The sequence below is a fragment of the Lissotriton helveticus genome, chromosome 7, assembly GCF_964261635.1.
Source record: "Lissotriton helveticus chromosome 7, aLisHel1.1, whole genome shotgun sequence".
Lineage (NCBI taxonomy): Eukaryota > Metazoa > Chordata > Amphibia > Caudata > Salamandridae > Lissotriton > Lissotriton helveticus.
In genome coordinates, this window is record NC_136068.1 from 1,590,609,533 (window position 1) to 1,590,631,004 (window position 21,472).

At 45.8% G+C, this 21,472-nt stretch overlaps 1 protein-coding gene across 5 annotated transcripts in view; it reads right to left on the reverse strand.

Annotated features, from left to right (window-relative positions):
- Positions 1-21,472, reverse strand: part of LOC144770552 (kinesin-like protein KIF18B) — a 411,545-nt gene that overhangs the window by 155,628 nt on the left and 234,445 nt on the right. For all 5 annotated transcript variants that reach the window (XM_078655159.1, XM_078655158.1, XM_078655157.1 and 2 more), the window contains one exon: positions 1,990-2,109. In XM_078655159.1, coding sequence (XP_078511285.1) covers positions 1,990-2,109 — 120 coding nt within the window. The remainder of the gene's footprint in view (positions 1-1,989; positions 2,110-21,472) is intronic.

Sequence of the window (21,472 nt, forward strand, 5' to 3'; positions counted from 1 at the left end):
CATGACGATGCAGTCTTTATGTATTTGGAAGTAGGGTTCCCGTAACGTTACTACTTGCAACTCACTTAATCTACGTAGTGATGTTATTGCAATTAAAAAGGCAGTTTTTAGTGTTATCATTTGTGGCGTTGCCTTGTGTAATGACTCAAAGGGTGCTTTCATTAGTTGAGCGAGTACCATATTTAGATTCCATGTGGATGCAGGCACCCTCTTTGGGAGTGCAATTCTTTTGGCCCCTTCAAGGAACCTTTTAACCACTTGGGAAGTGAAGAAGCTCTTTCCTGTGTGGCCCCTTGTATATGCTACAATTGCTGCTAGGTGAGCCTTTAGTGATGGGTAGGTTAGCTTACTGTGCAGTAGATGTGTTAAGTACTTTAGCACTGTCCTTTCTTTTGTGTTCTTTTTGAAAAGCCCTTCTTTGAGGCACCATAGAGAGTATCTTTTCCATTTTGCCATATCACATTTCCTAGTGGTCGGCTTTCTTGCCTCCCTTAGGATTGCCATTGTGCTTTCTGGTAGCTTTAAATGCCTAAACTCGAAGTCCTCAGGAGCCATGCTATGAAGCCTAAAGTCTCCGGTTCTGGGTCGAGCACCTTTCCCTCTTGCATTGTTAACAAGTCTCATCTCTTTGGCAATTTGTGAATTGACCCCGAGATATCTTCATTTTTGCTGAGAATCAGGTCTGTCTCGCCCATTGTGGGGCAAAGAGAATCATCTTCATGTTGCTGATCTTGCATTTGTTGGTCACCCTGTGCAGTAGTGGTATCGGGGGGAGCCTCAGCAAATATCCCTCACCAGTCTATAACCATAGTGTATTACCTAGGGATTGTTGGCATGGTAGCCTATATGTAAATCATATGGCATTGTGGCGTGTTGCAAAGAGGGCGCCTTCTGGAGTCTCCCATTTGTGAAAGAGCTTCTTGAGTTTGGATTGAGTTAGTTCCCACTCGTGGGACCAAGAAGCTTGAATGCATAGCATAGTCTATCCACTTCTACATTGTCCTTCCCCGGTAGGTGTATTGCTACCATGTTTATCTCCCGTGGGATTGCCCATCTCCTCAGTAGTTGTACTAGAGTTGAAAGTGTTCCCCCTGGTTTATGCAGAACATGGTGGTTGTGTTGTCTGTTTATAATCAGAATCGTCTTCCAATAAAGCGATTTCTGAAAGGGTTTTAAGGTTAATAACACTGTTTTTAATTCCAGGATGTGGACGTGTTGTAATGCATCCTGCACTGTCCACACTCCCCTTACTTTGATGTAGTTCATGTGAGCTCCCCATCCCATCTGGGAGGCATCTGTAGTTATGGTCAGTGTTGGAGTTGGTTGTGTAAAAGGTCTCCCTTGTGATATGTTTGTCTTGTTCCACCATGCTATCTCCTCCTGTATACTTTGTGCGACAACCACCAGATCTTCCCAACTCCCTGTTGCTTGAGACAATTGTGCATTGTTGGAATGGACTCATGTGTAGCCGAATGATGGGGATTAAGTGAATGCATGAGGCCATCATCTCCAGCAGCTTCCCCACTGCCCTCACTGTTATGAATGGAAGAAACGTATCTGTGGTTTCTTAAGATCTTGGGTGGTTACGCAATTTAAAATCATTGTGTAATGTATAATATTAGAACGAATCCACTGTTCTTGATGAGTATTCAGGATTGTCTTATACATTGTGCACTGATAACTTTTGAATAAATAGCTGTGTTCCTTTGCACAAATAATCATTGTAAAACCTGAAAGTCTGCAAAGAGTTAAGTTTGCATGAAAAGATTGTACTGGAAAAACCCAGAAAGGAAAGCACGTTTTAGAACTGCCAAACGTTTCCTTAAGAATACATTAGCATAACGAGATTCCAACCGAGTAATGGAATCAATCGTGAAAACAGTTAACACGAGTGCACATGCTTACATTGAACGAGCGGAGTGCGAGAGTATTTAAACCGCACCCGCTCCACCAGAGTTGCTTCACCTCGTTGCTGATGCAGAAACTCACCTGATTCCAGGCCCGATTCTGTGCCGCTGCGACGCGCATCCTGAGATATTTTCTGCCTGGACTGGAGTTCTGGTCTTGTTGCACCAGTGAATCCTGTCCTCCGGCGTGTCTTCCTGTACACTGAAAGAGACATGAAAAGCGGTTATCCTATTGCCTGGCAACCCTTGGGAATGAACGATAACAAATATTACTTTAGTTTAAAGCATAGCTGTGCCAATAAGAAGAAATGGTAAGACTTTCATTATCGCTCAGTTTATTTTAATTGACATTGCAAGAATGTTCATTACCGCTCAGTTTATATCAAATGACATTGCAAGAGCGTTCAAGCACGGAAGTATTTATTCACTAAAGGAACAAGAAATCGGCTGATTTCCTTGTATCTAATATCCTCAGTACTAAAAACTGGAGTGGCCTTTTCATTAATTCCTTGAGAGCCATTGAACTTTGTTGCCAATTGTTATAACTACGGACTATGTTACTATTCGAATCAGAATTATTCCTGGGTGATTATATTTGACACCATTTATATTGCATCTACGTTTTTTTTGGAGCTTTTATCTTTAATCTTTTGTAGTTTTAGCAATGCTCGATATCTCTCGTTGATACCTCTAACAAGGCAATTGAAGGTATGTCAGATAGGAATAATACTTTTTCAAAAAGAGAGGGGGGGGGGGCACCGGGAGCGTATTATTGGTCCAGGGCCCGTGCTCCTAAATAACCATATAGTCAATACAAATGGGGGCACTGTTCCAGTGTGGGACAGATAAAAGAGCTAGGGGGAACGGTGTCTAGGTCGCGGACTCCGTGAGGAAAGTGAGGGGAAGTACTGGACAAGACAAATCTTGTCTCATGTTGCCCTCACACACCCCGTAGGAGGTCATGCTTCATCATTTGTGGTTCTGAAGATTCTGGATTCATGTAATCGTTCTGGACTCGAGAATTAAAACTTCGTCGAAACATGACGAATTTGGTATCAAAAGACCGAGAATGATTAGCATACCATGTACAAATATTTTCAGCATATTCGGATGACGATTTCACCTCGAAATCGTCATTCACGTCCTGAACCCTTGGCCTCCATTTATGTGTTGCCCTTTACATAGGCCTTAATCCAGCTGAATTCAATTCCACAAGGACACATACTCCTTAATCGACTTTCCTATGACCTGTGCGAGTTGGAACCATTGCCCCAGGCCGAACTCGTTAGGTCAGTTCCCCTCCCAGTGGCCGAACAAGATAGCATCAAGGCTCAACAAACCATAAAACCATTTCAGCGCGCACACCTGCCGTATCTTGCTCCCATCTGTCTCTACTCTTTTTGCTTCGCTTACTTTATGGTGGGGAGGTGCCTGTTTTATTGGGGGTCCACCGATATCTGATGAAAGGTTGGGCCTTGCCGGGTGATTTGTTGTGGGCAGCACGACGTGAAATATGTACATGTCATCATGACTCTGCTTTTCCTTTGTAACCAAAACCTGTAAATGAGATATTGCAAATTCGAAGAATGTTTGCCTGAAGCCGAATATTCTGTATAAAGAGAGAAGCCTGACTTTGTAAATTCGAGCAGTCTCCTGAGAATATACTTCCCCGTGTGTTGTACTTCTAGGAAACTTGTTACCTTGGTTGCAGCCAATAAATCGATCTTTGACTTCACCTAGAAGACTCTGAGTTTCTGTGGTCTGGATCAGGAAGAACCCGAGGTCTCTGGGTGTACCCTGACACCGCTGGGTTACCGGTTCTGTGCCGGTTCTTAAAAACCCAGTACCTCAGCTGGCGCCCAACGTGGGGCGATTCCAGTGGTAGCAGTCAGCCAGAGGTTCGTGAGGAGCTTCGTGTGAAAATTCCGGAGGACGGCCAACCACCTCATCGACCCCTGCATGTCGACGTGGTCCGAAGGTCTTTGCTGCGAGGTTCCCCGCTTCCCGACGGCTACAAAGGACTGCTGCCATGGCTATCGCCCTGATTTGGACCCTTGAAGTTTGGTAGAGCGAAACGATAAGACGAGTCTTCTGGTGACGTCATCGATATCTCAGTTAAGTATAAGTGGAGCGTCTCCCAGTCCTTAGTTGGTCTTAATCTTGGGTATCCTTTGGGATAATTGTTGGTACTTGCAAGCACCAAAACCGAAGGACTCGTGTTTTCACGAGAAAAATCGTAATCGATAATCCTTTGAAGTTTGGAACTAGACTAGAGAGCGAAGATGCCTAGTCTTAGACTTGGAAATTTGTTTTGTCTTGGTTGTAATAATAGGGACTCCCGATTGGAGGACTCATGTCCGGTTCCTCCGGTTGGAACTCCAACCTACGAGTTATATGTCAAACACGGAGTAGGCCTCATCACATACAATGAAGTGTGGATCAAATACACCAGAAAAGATGGTGTTCTAAAATGGCCCCAATATGGTAGCTTTGATACCGAAATCTTAGATAACCTTGAAGTTAAACTGTTCAAAAAGAAAGCCCGGCCGGCGATGTTTGACTCTTTCCGCCTATGGCGTAAGGAGGCCAAACAAAAGGAAATCAAATTAGCTAAGAAAAATAAGAGAGAAGGAGGAATTTCAGTAATGCAAGCTGCTATGCAGTTTAAAGACAATGAAGAAGAGCAGATGAGTGAGCAGTTGCACAGGCAACGTAAAATGGCAATAGATAAATGCTATCCAGTTTTGCAGTCTCTTCAGCAAGAGGCAGCAAAAGAGCGCGAAAAAGATCCGTTAATGTCACACTTACTAAATTCGCCACCCCCTATGCGCAAAATGCCACGGCACCCCCGCAACCTTTAGTTGTGCAACCTGTACCTCCTATTCCTCCGCAGCACTCACCAGCTGTTCTCCAGCTGGCTCCTGTCCCTATGGTGCAGCCTCCTCAAGGCCCACCGATCACACCTGTTTTACCTGTGCTTTCCACAATTTTGCCTACTGTACTTTCTACTTCTCCTAATGCTCCCTCTACGATTTTGCCTAGTGCTCCTTCTATTTTTCCGGATGCCTCCTCTGATATTGTCTCTGCTCCTGCCTTATCTCACCCCGTTTTTCCACCTGTTCTTCCTTCAGTTTCACCTTCCATTCGGCAGAAAATGGCCAGCACTGTCACTAACCTTTTCTCACCTCTTTTCGGGTCGCCTACTACGACCCCTAAAATGGAACGAAGACAGTTGCGAAGTCGACTGCCTGACTATCAAGAGAGAGACTCATTGAATCCTTTAGCACGGAAATTGGTTATGGACACCGTAAAGTATGATGTAGAGTCTGTCATGGAAGTATTCCATCAATGGGAAGCACCGACGCAAAGATATGTTTTTGAACAGATGTGTGTTTTCCTTTGTGAGGATTTGGAAGACAATGATCTGGAATGCAACCCGCAAGAATTGTGTTGTGTACGGTTTAAGTTTGGAGAGGGCATGATTGTAGGTCCCGATGTAGAGAAAGCGGTTGAAATATTGTTATCATATCTGAGTAAGGAGAGCAGTTCTGGGTCACAATCTGAGCCTAGTGCATCTAGTAGGAAAAAGGCGCGACAATACCCTATGAGAGAAGTTCCCCCACAATGGAGAGAGGGTGACAACTGCTAACCCACCTATTCTGCCACACTTTCAGCGTGTATGGGTACATGTCCCATGGAAGCGAGCTGAAGTTTTAGCACTTAAACAGACATTACCTGATCCGCGTAAAAATCCTGCAGGGTATTACAAAGAGTTGTCACAGACTGCTGCGTCATGTATAATGAATTTAGCCGATATCGACATGTTATTTGGGAATGTAGTTCCACAGCCTTTATGGGGTAAAATTCGCCATACAGATCATGATCAGGAATTAGGTGACTCATGGGCTAATATTGCTGCTGCAGACGCCCGACAAGTTGGTGGTGCTAAACCTGAGCCTTTGATAGCAGAACTCCCTGGTAGAATAGTTGATTACATGAAAACAATAATGCCCGCAATACGCGTAAATTGGGATAAGTTGTCTGCATGCAAGCAAAAGAAAGAAGAAACAGTCTCAGATTTCTTCACCAGGTTTGAAGAAACATTTGTCGACCACAGCGGTCAAGATATGACCACAGAAGGTGGTCAGAGATTGTTTGTCGATAAATTCGTGCACAATCTGCTTCCAGAATTGTGTAAAAAGTTAAAGGATTCGGAAAGTTCTTGGGCAGTCTCATCTTCAGCGCAAATATTGGCTACTGCACAATATTACGAAAATAGAGACAAGGACGAGAAGGATAGAGTAGAAAAGAAAACTAAAGAATTAAAAACGAAGGTTTTGCTACCGCAAGCCTATCCGCCACGTGGTGGTGGTAATCAAAACAATAATGGTCAGAATCACTACCAGAATAATTTTCAGCAGCCTCAACAGTATCAGAGGAACTCGCCAAGAGCCGAGTACACTCAGCCACGTGTCCCTGTAGGCCCCAACCAGTGTTCGTATTGCAAGGAAGAAGGTCATTTCAAGTATTGTTGTCCTATATTGTTACAACGTGCAAATGGTGTTTCTGGTGCAAGAGGTCGTGGTGTTCAGCAAGCGCCTAGAGGTAGAGGACGTGGAAACGTCCCACAGAACGCACGTCCCCTTCCACCACAAAATTCTATGAATAGGTTCAATCAGCAGAACAACGCTTCTGACAGGACAGCTCAATACTATGTTGATGATTACTACACAGAAAATGAGTATTTGGAGGGTAATGATTGCTAGGACAGCCAAAGACAAAGAGAGGGAGTTGTTTCAGTTCCAGTAGATCAGAGTGGACCCTACGTTGAGGTGATTACATCAGGTGTGTCAGAGCCTTTTCTGTTGGATACTGGTGCTACAAAGAGTTCTATTATGCACTCCAAACTCCCTGGCGCACCTTTGTCTGGCGAAATGAACGTTTCTGTAGGTTTTTCTGGCGCCCCAGTTAGAAATCCGATTTCTGACCCTTTGTCTCTTTCTGTTGGTCCTTGCGAATTCGAAGCACCCCTCATTCTGACAACAGGTTGTGGTGAAAACTTGCTAGGATTGGATTTGTTAAAAAGATTGTATGCGACTTTGTATTGTTCTCCTACAGGAGTACAACTTACTTTAGGCAAGAAAGTGGTTTCTCCCATGTATTTGTCGAGGGACAAACTTCCAGCAGAATTGTCGTTTCTTCCAGATATTCTTTGGGCCGCTGGTCCTAATGATGTAGGCCTTTTAGAAATTCCACCATATGTTGTAACATTGAAAGCCAACGTTAAAATGCCACGAATTCCCCAATACAAAATCTCGAGTGAAGGTGAAAAAGCTTTGCTAGCGATCGTTTACGAATTAATTGAAAAGAATGTGATTGAAGAGACACGAGGCAACGTTTGCAATAGTCCAGTTCTGCCTGTTTTAAAACGAACTGACCCTTCCCAGCCACCTGTGTACAGATTCGTGATTGATCTTCGAGAGGTGAATAAAATAGTTGCGCCACAATTCCCAGTTGTACCCGACATTACCACATTATTGACTATGATTCCAGCATCTGCCTCTTGGTTTTCGGTGATTGACCTGAAGAATGCCTTCTTCAGCATCCCGATTGCTGAGGAGAGCAGGGATATTTTTTCCTTCAGTTTAGGAGGTCGCAGCTTCCGCTTTAAGCGCGCTCCTCAGGGCTACTGTGAAAGCCCATCAATATACAGTCAAGCTCTAAAAACACAGCTTGATACGATTGTTTTACCTGAAGGTGCTACTCTTGTACAGTATGTGGATGATTTGCTCATTGCTGCAGACACTGAGGAAATTTGTAAAAAGGCCACGCTGTCATTATTGCGTCATCTGTGTGATCTTCATCACAAGGTGTCACTTTCCAAACTGCAATATTGCCGACAAGAAGTGACCTACTTAGGTCACCTCTTATCGAAGGAGGGAAGGAAACTGACCCCAGAAAGAATTCAGGCAATAGCGAAATTGAGTGTGCCAAGAACACAGAGAGAAGTGCGTGCTTTCTTGGGCATTACATCGTACTGTAGACAATGGATTCCAAATTTTTCGTTATTAGCCAAACCTTTAGTGGCATTAACGTGCAAAAATACACCCAATCCCATTCCTTGGTCTGAAGAGTGTCAGAAAAGTTTTCTCGAATTACGCACAGCATTGTGTTCAGCTCCTGTGTTAGGTACCCCCGACTACAGTAAGCCTTTCACATTATATGTCCACGAGAAAGAGGGCTGTGCATTGTCTGTGTTGACTCAGTTGTTTGGAGGTAGGCAGCGTCCATGTGCCTATTTTTCGTCGACCTTGGATCTGGTAGCAAAAGCATTACCGAGTTGTTTAAGAGCCACAGCAGCAGAACCTGTCTCTATTCGTCAGTCTGCTGGTCTAGTAATGAATAATACACTAGTCGTGATGGTCCCACATGGAGTAGACACGTTGTTAAATAGAACAAAGACACAGCACTTAACTAGTGCTCGACTGTCCAGTTACGAATTGACACTATTAGCGAGTCATGTGCACATAAAAAGGTGCAGTACCTTAAACCTAGCTACGTTGTTGCCAATTGCAGAGGAATCAGATGTTTCAGAACAGCACGATTGCTTTCTCAGAACAGAGGAAGAGACGAAAGGGAGAGTAGATCTATCCGATACTCCTCTTGCTGAGTGTGATGGTACATTATGGGTGGATGGTTCATGCTTCAAGCTCCCGAGTGGTGACACGACTGCAGCATATGCCGTCACGACTTTGCATACAGTTGTTGAAGCTGCACGTGTGCCACATAATTCAGCTCAAGCAGCAGAATTAATTGCACTCACGAGAGCATGTGTGTTGTCCAAAGGAATGAAAGTGACTATCTACACTGATAGTCAGTATGCATTTGGAGTGGCTCACAGTTTTGGGCGATTGTGGAGAGAACGTGGGTTCCTGACGTCGCATGGAGCTAAGATTCAGCATGGTCAGTTGGTGAATGAGCTTCTTGAATCCCAAGAAGGTGACTGATGATGTTGGTCGTGGAAATGCATTTGCTGATGAGATCGCGAAAGAAACGGCAAAGAATGTAATGAGCCGAATGTATGTTGCAGGCCCTGCAAGATGGACTGGTGATGTTGGAATGTGTGAAGACACAATAGAGAGTGTGAAGTCCATCCAAGCTGAGGCCACAGAGAAAGAGTTGAGTATGTGGAGAGAAAGTACGGGTAGAATGGATGCAAATGGTTGTTGGATTGAATTATCAGAGCATCAGAGATGGTTGTTACCCGATGCATATGTGCTTGCAGTGGTTACAATGGCTCATGGAATGGCTCATATCAGCGTGAAAGGGATTTGCGAGTTGTTGGCCCCAGTATGGCACAATTCAGGGATTCCCAAGTGTGCAGAGAATGTTGTCAAGAACTGCATGGTATGTTTGAAACACAATCCTGGTAGGGGAACCCCAACTCCAGCTGGTCATTTTGCACCTCCTACGTACCCGTTCGAGGTTTTGCAGCTAGATTTCATTCACATGGAGAGGTGCAACAATTTAAAATACGTACTCGTTGTTGTTTGTGCCTTCTCAAGATGGGTAGAAGCCTATCCCCTAAAAGACAATACTGCCTTGTCCACAGCAAAAGCTCTTGTGAAAGAGTACTTCCCCAGGTTTGGAATGCCTAGAATGGTCTGGTCTGACAATGGAAGTGAATTTGTGGGTCGTGTGATGAAGAGAGTGTGTGAAGGGCTAGGTATTCGGCAGAAGTTCCACGCTGCAAATCACCTCCAATCAGCTGGATTAGTAGAATGTTACAATGGCACTTTAAAACTTAAACTGGCCAAAATCCAAGCGAGCACAGGTCTTAAATGGCCTGACGCTCTACCCTTAGCACTCCTGTCCACTAGGATGACTGTGCATTCACGAGTGAAACTTAGTCCATATGAGATAGTTTTTGGCCGGCCAGCCAACATATGGGGAGTGCCTAGACCCACTAAGTTCAGCGAGCTTGAACACCCTATTTTGCTTAATTATCTGTATGAATTGACGGCTAAATTGCGTGTTTTGCATCAACAGGTCCACAACACCCTGCCTCCGGTCTCTGAGACTCCGGGTCACGCCATTGACCCTGGTTCCTGGATACTTGTCAAGAACTTCCAAAGAACAAAGAACGACCAGCCCAGGTGGACCGGGCCTCATCTCGTCCTTCTTTCTACAGGGTCAGCCGTTCGGGTGGAGGGGAAGGCCAACTGGGTCCACGGGACCCATTGCAAAAAAATCCCTTTCCCTCTGCCCTATGACCAGTGGGTCCAGAAGGGTGTCGCTGACCCAGAACCTGATACCGTGTCACATGCCGTCCCTTTTCATGACTTGCATGTAAAAAGAACTGACTCTGAACAAGAAAATGAGAACATTTCGCACAAGGCTGTGCCGCCACCCAAGCTATTGAACACTACAGAGCCTGACCTTCTGTTCCAGGATCAGACAATACCAGGAAAACAACGATATAATTTGAGACCGAGGAAAACAAACTAATAAAACACTTTCTTTTTGCAATTTGAGACCAAGATCCATGGACTAATAAAAAGATATTTATTTTTCCTCCCAAGTACTATTTTTGAAAGTGCAGCTCTCCCATCTAAGAAACTTGCTTATTTTTGGTTTTTCGAACCGCCATCCGGGTTCCGCTGCTAGGGCCGCGGTTGATTAAAGTCTTTGGGGTGCAGCTGACGACGTTAGGTCGGTAGTTCTGGTTGGTCCAAGGGAGTTGCCCTAGACTGACAGAAGCATCCTTTAGCAGAGGCAACCTACCACCGCGGGCAGCACTCTAGAGAGGATGGAGTTTCCCGATGTGGAGAGACCTGCCAAACGGACGAATTTTAAGCACGAATTGTGCAACGTGATGACAAGGAAAAGCTTTATAATATTGTGTATTTCCATGCTATTCAGTGTAATGATATTTTTGATAAGTTATGTTTTATTTTATTTTCGTGTAACATTTGCACCCACTGCATCACCCATACCTCCTCCTACTGTTTCCTCCCATTCTTTCCAACCTCTGCCTGACCACGAATCAAATAGGAGATTGGAGTTCATTAATAACTCCTTTGTTCAGCTCTAGCACCAACACCAACTCGTAATGAACACAACTAACTGTTGGGTGTGCGGTCTTATGCCTCACACAACGGATAAAGTTATCCCTTATTTGGCCCTGCCATTCAGTCACAATGGTTCTGTATGGGCATATAGGACAATGTTCATATATGCACACGAAATCTACCCCCTGCGTTCTGTAACAGACAATCCTAGAAAAAGTGCTCTAGTCAAGGGTATAGTAGACATGATTAAGGAAGGTATTTCTTATGAGACTATCCCGAGAGATGAGACACTGGTATACATAGGATGGAACATGACTGGATATGGTCCTACTCTGAGTGAGAAACAGCAAGCTAAGAGATCGTCCCCGATTTGGATTGTACCCCATCAGGGTCATCTGTGTCTGCAAGGTAATGGCACGAATCCCAGGGCTCAGTTAGGGAAGAGTGTCTGTACTGAAACGTATGTTTTTGGATCTCAGACTTCCCCTGCGTTTTTAGCAGCTAAGGGTACCTATTTCATCTGCCACTATAGAGCCTATACTTGGTTGCCCCCTGACTTTGAGCTCATGTTTTGTTTTCTTCCTGTTGCCTCCCACTTACACAGCAGCGGCAGACTACCACAGGACAAGGATAGTTAGAGGTGTTTTGAGTGAAAAAGACACTGCAGGTCAAGAATTTGGGGACTTTGCAAAGGGTTTTCTGCCGTTCTGGGGATCCATGGCTAACAGCAGGAACATTAGGCAATTGACAAGGGTAGTTGAGTCCACCGTGATTGAAACTGCTGGTGCCCTTAGTAACTTGACTGCTGAGCTCCAGTCGGATCGACTTATGACCCTTCAGAACAGGGTCGCTTTAGATGTCATACTTGCAGACCGAGGTGGGGTATGCAGATTGATCCAATCGAGTTGCTGCGTTTTTATCCCAGATAACGCTCCAACAGTGTACCAGGCCATCTCCAAACTACATAAGATTTCCGAATCTATTCATGTGGATAAAGGAGATTGGTCGTTAATGGGATGGTTCTGGGAACTGATATCTGCCTGGGGATGGAAAGTTCTGATGGTCATTGGGATGGTCTTAGCCATTCTTTTCCTGTTCTGCCTGTGCATACAGTGTGCTCCTGCAATATGTGGCCTCTGTGTTACATCATGTGTAAGGAAGCCTGTGTCAAGAGATGAACTAAGTACTAGAATGATGTTACAGCAACATCTCAATGACTTTACGAATATAGATCTGGACTCAGATTAACATGAGGATAGATTAATTGCCTATGTAAGGGCAAAAGGAGGGTTTGTGGTTCTGAAGATTCTGGATTCATGTAATCGTTCTGGACTCGAGAATTAAAACTTCGTCGAAACATGACGAATTTGGTATCAAAAGACCGAGAATGACGAGCATACCATGTACAAATATTTTCAGCATATTTGGGTGACGATTTCACCTCGAAATCGTCATTCACGTCCTGAACCCTGGGCCTCCATTTATGTGTTGCCCTTTACATAGGCCTTAATCCAGCTGAATTCAATTCCACAAGGACACATACTCCTTAATCGACTTTCCTATGACCTGTGCGAGTTGGAACCATTGCCCCAGGCCGAACTCGTTAGGTCAGTTCCCCTCCCAGTGGCCGAACAAGATAGCATCAAGGCTCAACAAACCATAAAACCATTTCTGCGCGCACACCTGCCGTATCTTGCTCCCATCTGTCTCTACTCTTTTTGCTTTGCTTACTTTATGGTGGGGAGGTGCCTGTTTTATTGGGGGTCCACCGATATCTGATGAAAGGTTGGGCCTTGCCGGGTGATTTGTTGTGGGCAGCACGACGTGAAATATGTACATGTCATCATGACTCTGCTTTTCCTTTGTAACCAAAACCTGCCAATGATATATTGCAAATTCGAAGAATGTTTGCCTGAAGCCGAATATTCTGTATAAAGAGAGAAGCCTGACTTTGTAAATTCGAGCAGTCTCCTGAGAATATACTTCCCCGTGTGTTGTACTTCTAGGACACTTGTTACCTTGGTTGCAGCCAATAAATCGATCTTTGACTTCACCTAGAAGACTCTGAGTTTCTGTGGTCTGGATCAGGAAGAACCAGAGGTCTCTGGGTGTACCCTGACACCGCTGGGTTACCGGTTCTGTGCCGGTTCTTAAAAACCCAGTACCTCACATTGGGCGGTTGCTCCTCGTCGGGCAGGCGGTGCAATACCCTACAGGTCCCCCGAAAGGAGAGAGGGAGAGAAAGAGAGGTAGAGAGAAAGAGAGAGGGAAGGAGAGAGAGAGGGGGACAGAGAAAGAGAAAAGGAGGGAGGGAGGGAGAGAGAGAAAGGGGAGAGAGGGAGAGAAAGACAAAGAGTGAAAGAAAGAGGGAGGGAGGGAGAGGGGAGGAGAGAGAAAGCGCAGTGGGACGGCAAGAAAGAAGGAGAGAAGTCATCATGGAAGAAGCGAGGGGGAGAGAGAGAAAGAGGGAGAGAGAAAGAGGGACAGAAAGAGAGGGAGAGAGGGGGAGAGAGGGAGAGAGGGGGAGAGAAGGAGAGAGGGACAGAAAGAAAGAGAGGGACAGAAAGAGAGGGAGAGAAACAGGGAAAGAAGAGGGAGACAGAGAGGTAGAGAGAGGGAAAGAAAGAGAGAGAAGAGAGGGAAAGAAAGAGGCAGAGAAACAGAGTGGGAGAGAGAAACAGAGAAAGAGAGAGGGAGAGAAAGAGAGAGATAGAGAGAAAGAGAGAGGGAAGGAGAGAGAGAGGGGGACAGAGAAAGAGAAAAAGAGGGAGGGAGAGAGAGAGAAAGGGGGAGAGAGGGAGAGAAAGACAAAGTGAAAGAAAGAGGGAGGGAGGGAGAGGGGAGGAGAGAGAAAGCGCAGTGGGACGGCAAGAAAGAAGGAGAGAAGTCATCATGGAAGAAGCGAGGGGGAGAGAGAGAAAGAGGGAGAGAGAAAGAGGGAAGGAAAGAGAGGGAGAGAGAGGGGGAGAGGAGAGAGAGAGAGAGGGAAGGAAAGAAAGAGGGAGAGAAACAGGGAAAGAAGAGGGAGAGAGAGAGAGGTAGAGAGAGGGAAAGAAAGAGAAGAGAGGGAAAGAAAGAGGCAGAGAAACAGAGCGGGAGAGAGAGGGGGAGAGAGAAACAGAGAAAGAGAGAGGGAAAGAAAGAGAGGGGGAGAGAAAGAGGGAGAGAGAAAGAGAAAAAGAGAGGGAGAGAGACAGATCGAGAGAGACAAAGAGAGCGCAGTGAGACGCAAGAAAGAAGGAGTAAAATTGTCATAAAGAAGAGGCTGAGGTAGGCAAAGAGAATGAAAGATAATAAAAGTGGAGAGAGAGAGAACGGCAGAAAAAAAGATTTGCCTATTAGCTGAAAATATAGAGTAGGATGCCAATGACATGAGACAAAAAAGTACTAACAAAAAAAAGACAACAGTAATAATAACAAGTTAAATAATAACGCCAATATAATAATTATAGGACTGCAATAATTATTATTGATATTAATAATGATACTAAGTATAAGAAGGATTTAATGTGGATACCACTATAAGTAAAGCTAATTTATCTTTCTAATTTTTATTTTACAGTTTTTGTGAAATGTTCTAATTCTTAGCTATGAATGGGTTCAGGTGTAATCAAATTATTGAACGTGAGGGGCGCCTTAAACTATTGTGAAATCAGACTGGTTATCAAAACAAGTGTTCTTTTCTGTTTATGTCTTCATCAGTGTCACAGTAGGGTCGATATTCTATTTGTCTCGGAGTCGGTGTGCCAATGTTTACCACTGGCTCTGTCCACTGTGTAAGCAGTAGTGCCATATGTGGTATCCATGGCTTTAAGGCGCCGCGTCAATGTGAAATTCATATATAAAAGCAAGTAAGAGGCTGGCGCACAGATCACTGCACACGCATAATCCCTTTTAGAAGGCACACAAAGGCCGTAGATGTCCCTTGGGCTGGGGGATGCCACGCAGGGTTGGCATAGCGCACTCTGGGCTTTGATCCTGTGCCCGCCAGCCCCTCAACATGCCAAGCCTCCCCTTTGGGGGTGAGCCAGCTGCACGGGTCCTGGGGAGTGGGCTCTGCGAAGCTCCATTTGGGATGGCAAGGCCCCGGCCTGGGGTAGCTGGATCTGCGAAGGGGGCTCTGATTACAGGCAAATATGTTTACATTTATTTCTCGCAGACAGGAACGTACACTCGTCCGTCTTTGATGTACACTGCCAGTGACAGCACTGTGCTATGTCCTGTTTTACTAGGACACATTTGCATTTTACAGCTCGAGGAGGGGCATCTAAGGATACGTGAGTGGTTCCGGAGCGAAGGTAACAAGCATTGGCAAGTTCCAGTTTCAGATTGCCGATGTCCGACATTTGTGTCTGCCAATGTGCAGTACGCCTCGGCGGGCTCCTCGCTACCTGAGCAGGGAGATGGTGGAGGCCTGCTCAGAGAATGGGCGGACCACCGAAGGACTGCTTCTGCTGTGTTTGTGTTCGGAGGGTGGAGGTCGGCTGATAATGGAACGGAAAGAAATTGATTAAAGCAGCGTGTGTGCGCTTGAAGTCAAAGCAGCGCACTTCATAAATATATAAAACGGCATTAGACATGCTGCATTTGGTGGGTGAGGGACAGAGACAGGTGCCGAAAAGCAATTTAAAACAAGGCGTCGGGTGAGGGCAGGAGGAAGCTGCCAGATGTGGAAATGTGCCATTACAAAAAATGGGGTTACCCAATTATGGTCCTGGACCTGGGTTCAATGCTATACAAAAAACAGAGGTCCTAAACCTTGTTTGTTTAAGATATAAATCAGTTTACCTATTAGGCGTATTCTATTAGTAGTTACACGAGCTATGTAAAGGAAAATAATTATAGAGCTCGCAATCCTTAGTTCATTATTCATACATCAATTCAACACAATGCAACAAACCAAAAAACTCATTCACCATGCAATTTATTTTACTTGTTTTGCTGGTGAGAGAAGATAAAGATAAATTTGATGGTACGGTATTCTAAAAAAGAGAGAGGTTGCTCCAAGGGGGGTGCATAAGGAAAATGGTGCTCAGGTGTAAGTGTGTGAGAAGAGGAACTAGTTCGTAACATAGAAGAGAACATTTTTTATATATATATTTTACACGGTGGGACTGGTTGTTAATCACCGTCCTATTTGGCCTAGCCACATTTATAATACAGAAAATCTGTTTATGATATTTCCAACAAATACAGAAATAAATTCCCTTTTGGCATGATATGGGTACATGTGTGGTCAAGGCCTTTCCAGGGGCGTCAACGTTTCGACCCGGCTTAAGGCTCAAGGGTGGTTTGAGCCTCGGCCGTGCAGGTCTTTTTCAGGACAGGGGCAGGGTGTGGAAGGGCAACCTTGGTCAGGGAGGCTAAGTCACCCTCCGCGTGGTGCATGATGGGGAGGCCTTTAGGTGGGCGTTAATGAAGTCCACACCAGGGGTGTGACCGTCAAGGAAATTCCAGCCGGTCATTGCACGTGGACAGGGTGTGTAGCTACATCACGGTGTAGAAAATTTAAATTAGAAGGTGCCGTCAAACTCAAGCTAATCAATTTTTTCGATCGCCAGCTGTTTGAGCAGTACAATCTGCGTGCTGGTTCAGCTTCTGCGCATACGTTCGACAGCACCTTCTAATTCAATTTTTCTACACAGTGATGTAGCTACCCTCATAGTTCCCTCATTGAAAGGTGCATTCAGTATGTTGTTCTGCACCTCTGGCTTGAATCCTGAGATTCGTAGCCATGCATGTCTTCTTTCTGTGATAATCGATCATCATGTGCCTGCTTGATGTTTCTGCGGCATCTAGGACTGATTATAAGCAGGTATTAGCTATATTCTTCCTTCCTCTACTAAGTGGATTGCTCTCTTCTGGTATTGTTCTGGTAGGTGCTTTAGTAGGTCACCTATCTCCTCCCAGTGCTGGTATGTGTGTCAGTTGAGCAAAGCATTAGAAATTGGTGATGCGCCATTGGTTCACCGCACTTCTCTCGACCATCCTGCCCATGAGATCCATACTCTTGCTTTCCTGTTCTGGTGGTGGCCCAGTGGTACTTGGTACATTTGCCCTCTTCCTGGCCATGACTGTTATGATGGTTTCAGCAATCACTGACCCCCTTGATGTAATTAGGATCCTTGGAGGAGTGTTTGTATTTAGGGCGTGACTGCCTTACATGTGGAAGGCTCCTTAAATACCTCCTTTCCGTGGTCTAGCACTCTTGGCAGCATAGGAAGGAATGGGTTTCTTGATTGTGTAGGCATTAGAGTTTCCAGCAAAAAACATGACTGAGGCTTTTCTTCCTAGAGTTGTACTCCATTGGTATCAGCTGCTTTTTTAATGATTCAATTGTACATACCAATATTGTCTGGTGGAGAAGGCCTCAAGAGATAGGTGTCAACAGCCTCTTCTAGGGAATCTGTCTCGAGATCTTGCAAATGCACCTCTTGGACCTTGGAGGTTTCTGATCCTATGTAAGTCTGTTCTTCTTCGAAAAAGAACTCCTCTTCCTGGTACTCTAGAGGTTCTGGGGTTAAGGTAGGCTCTAAATCCTCACCACTTTTCTCGATCTCCGTTGAGGTCTTTAGTGGTATCTTGAATTGTTTCAAGCTGTTGTTGAAATCCATCTTTCACTGTAAAATACTCGCCATTTCGACTTCAAGTCTTATCCTCTTCTTCTCAATCTCCAATGAATGTGTTTTGACATTGAGACTTTCAGCCTTTCTTTTCGCAGTAGAAGGCGCCTTGCCGTGATACCCGACACCGGGTCATGCTTTTCAGATTCCGACCTCTCCTTGGTAGTTTCGACCACGAATACCCAGGCAACTAGAGAAGGTCTGTGTAAAGTCCTATTTTCCTTGCATATAGAGGAAATGTTACTGTAGGAATTATCACCTTGTTTACCGAGAGACAGGTTGCCAGTAAACTTAACATGTTTTAATTGGTGATATAGGAGTTTAGATTGGGGCCAACAGTGTTATGTTGGTTAAGACGTTTGGCTTGATCATTCTAATATGCATAGAATCCAGATTTTCAGATTACCAGTTGAGGAAATACTGGAAAAACATTTGGTTTGGTGCTGGTGTTTGAGGGTAGCGCCGCTGAAATCATCAGTGACGGTTGAGCAGACAGAATAGGTCAAAGAAGGACTAGGAAGAGACCCAACAAAGTGGAGAAGAATCTCAAGCCTAGCATCAGACTCAAATGTGGGTAAATATACAAACCTATTTTTTCAACAGATGGCAGGAGGAATTCCAAAACCTCTTCATCCTGGCCAATGATGCATTTATATAGAAAGAACATTGGGTTTGTGCATGGGCCATAGTTGAGTGGTCCTAAAAAAAGGATCTGGAAGAGGAAATGCATAGGGAAGAGGCACGAGAACACCCTATTTTGCTGCAAAACTGTTGCCTATATATTCTGTGCGTAGTAGTCAGAAAGGCACTGATGTTAGAGGCGCTGGGTTTGACTGATTTTGTAGATTTCAATGGTAAGGTTGGAGGAGTTAGATATAAGTACTTCTTACTCTACAGGCATATTGACAACTTCCCCAAATGCTCCCAGGATCCATTCCTAAAAGTTGAAGGAAAAGACCTCTTGCGATCCATGCTAGAGAGGAGTTTCACTCTAAATGTATAATTTTCCATTGAGTTGTAGTGTAGTTCCTATATTCCTAATGAACAAGTTACTTACCTTCGGTAACGCTTTTTCTGGTAGATACTATATCTGCCTGTGGATTCCTCACCTTGTGAATACCCCCTTGCGTCAGCAACATTCGGAAATTCTTTTTTCGTAGCCTCGCGCCGACGTGGACTCCTGACGTCATAGAGACACGACCTCGCTCGCGACTCCGCTGACGTCACCGACGCCTATAATAGGCCCACGCTGGCGTGATGACATCAGTTCCGCCCTTTTTTCCGTGCCATCGAGGCACACGGACGGACCAATGACAGTAGAAATATACAAGTATACACAGTACACAGTACTTAAGGCAAAACACACAGTGTTAAGCAAAAGCAGGAAAGCAACTGAAACATTTCCTTGACAACAATATATATATATATATTACATTACAGTAACTCTGGCATAGAAGAGTGGACAACGGGGAGGCGGGTGGGTCAGTGAGGAATCCACAGGCAGATATAGTATCTACCAGAAAAAGCGTTACCGAAGGTAAGTAACTTGTTCTTCTGATAGATACATCTGCCGTGTGGATTCCTCACCTTGTGAATAGAGTCCCACAGCAGTCCCCACTCCCGGAGGAGGGTGTCCACTCTTCTAAACCAGGAAATCCTGAAGGACAGAGCGAGCAAAGTGGCCGTCCCTCCTCACTTCGGAATCCAAGCAGTAATGCTTCGCGAAAGTGTGGAGGGAAGACCAAGTTGCCGCCCTACAAATATCCTCAACAGGCACACCTCTAGCCAATGCTGAGGTCGAAGACTTACCTCTAGTTGAATGAGCCCTTATACCCTCTGGTGGTTCCTTACCGGCCAAAGAGTAGCAGATCTTTATGCAGAGGACGATCCATCTCGATAAAGTTCTCTTATGGACCGCCCTTCCTTTCTTGCAGCCAGAAAATCCAACGAAGAGCTGGTCTTCCAAGCGAAAGTCCTTGGATCTGTCCAAGTAAAAGGACACCGCCCTCTTAGGGTCCAGACGGTGCAGTCTCTCTTCCTCCTTAGAAGGGTGAGGGGGAGGATAGAAGGTAGGAAGGGTAATGGATTGACCAAGGTGGAAAGGAGTCACCACCTTAGGCAGAAAAGCAGCCCTGGTCCTAAGAACCATTCGATCAGCATGAATGGTCAGGAATGGGGGCTTGGAACTAAGAGCTTGAAGCTCACTAACCCTCCTTGCCGAGGTTATTGCAACCAGGAAGACCGTCTTAAGGGTAAGAAGCCTCATGGGACATTTGTGGAGAGGCTCAAAAGGAGCACCCATCAAAAAGGTCAATACAAGATTTAAATCCCACTGAGGCACAATGAAAGGTGAAGGAGGGAACATATTAGTAAGACCCTTCAAAAACCTTAAGACCACAGGAGACTTAAAAAGAGAAGGCTGGTCAGGCAAGCAGAGAAAAGCCGACAGCGCCGACAGGTAACCCTTTACCGTGGCAACCGCAAGACCCTGCCGCGCCAAAGAAAGGGCAAATTGGAGAACATTAGACAAATGGGCCTTCAAAGGATCAACAGACCTTTCCCCACACCACGTGACAAATTTCGACCATCTATAAGAATAGATGGACTTAGTGGAGTCACGCCTGGCTGACAAGATGACATCCACAACGTCAGGCGGAAGGGAAAAGGAATTCAGGTTGCCCCGTTCAATCTCCAGGCATGAAGGTGCAATGTCTGGAGGTGGGGGTGTAGAACCTGCCCCTCCATCTGAGAGAGGAGGTCTGCCCTGAGAGGGAGACGGAGCGGCGGGTGAGAGGAGAGGTGGAGTAGATCTGTATACCACACCCTTCTTGGCCAATCCGGGGCGACCAATATGACCTGGGCCCGGTCTTGGCGAAACTTCCTCAGAACCCGAGGAATCAAGGGTATGGGGGGAAACGCGTAAAGGAGTTGACCTCTCCAACTCAACTGAAACGCGTCCCCCAAGGCTCCTTGAATCGGATACTGGAGACTGCAGAACGACAGGCAGTGCGCATTCTCGTGAGTGGCGAACAGGTCCACCCGAGGAGTCCCCCACATCCGAAAGATGTCGTGAACCACCTCCGGGTGAAGCCTCCACTCGTGGTCGGCAGAGAACTGCCGACTGAGACTGTCCGCACGAACGTTCAACACACCGGCCAGATGATTTGCCATCAGACAAATCTGATGGTCCTGAACCCAGGACCAGAGACGCAGAGCCTCTCTGCAGAGACACTGCGACCCTACTCCTCCCTGCTTGTTGATGTACCACATCGCAGTCGTGTTGTCCGTCAGGACTTGAACAGACCGACCGCGAAGGGAAGGGAGGAAGGCCTTGAGCGCCAAACGTATCGCCCGCAATTCTAGAAGGTTGATGTGAAGCAACCTTTCCTCTGGAGACCAAACGCCCTTGACCTCCAGATCCCCCAGATGAGCACCCCACCCGAGAGTGGATGCATCCGTTATCACCGTGGCCACCGATGGGGGAAGTTGAAAAGGCTTTCCTTGGGACAGATTGCCTTCCACGCCCCACCAAGACAGATCCGCTGCAGCTTCTCTGGAGATCCTCACTGACTCCCTGAGATCTCCGCTGTGCTGATACCACTGCTTGCGGAGGCACCACTGGAGCGCCCTCATGTGCCAGCGTGCATGGTTGACCAACAGAATGCATGAAGCCATCAGACCGAGCAGGCGAAGGACCTTCAGGACTGGAACGACCGCTCCATTGTAAAACAAAGGAATCATCTCCCGTATGTCGCGAATCCTTTGAGGGGGAGGGAACGCACGACATACGGTTGTGTCCAGTACCGCACCTATGAACAGGTTGCGCTGGGAGGGCACCAGGTGAGACTTGGGTACATTTATTGAAAAACCC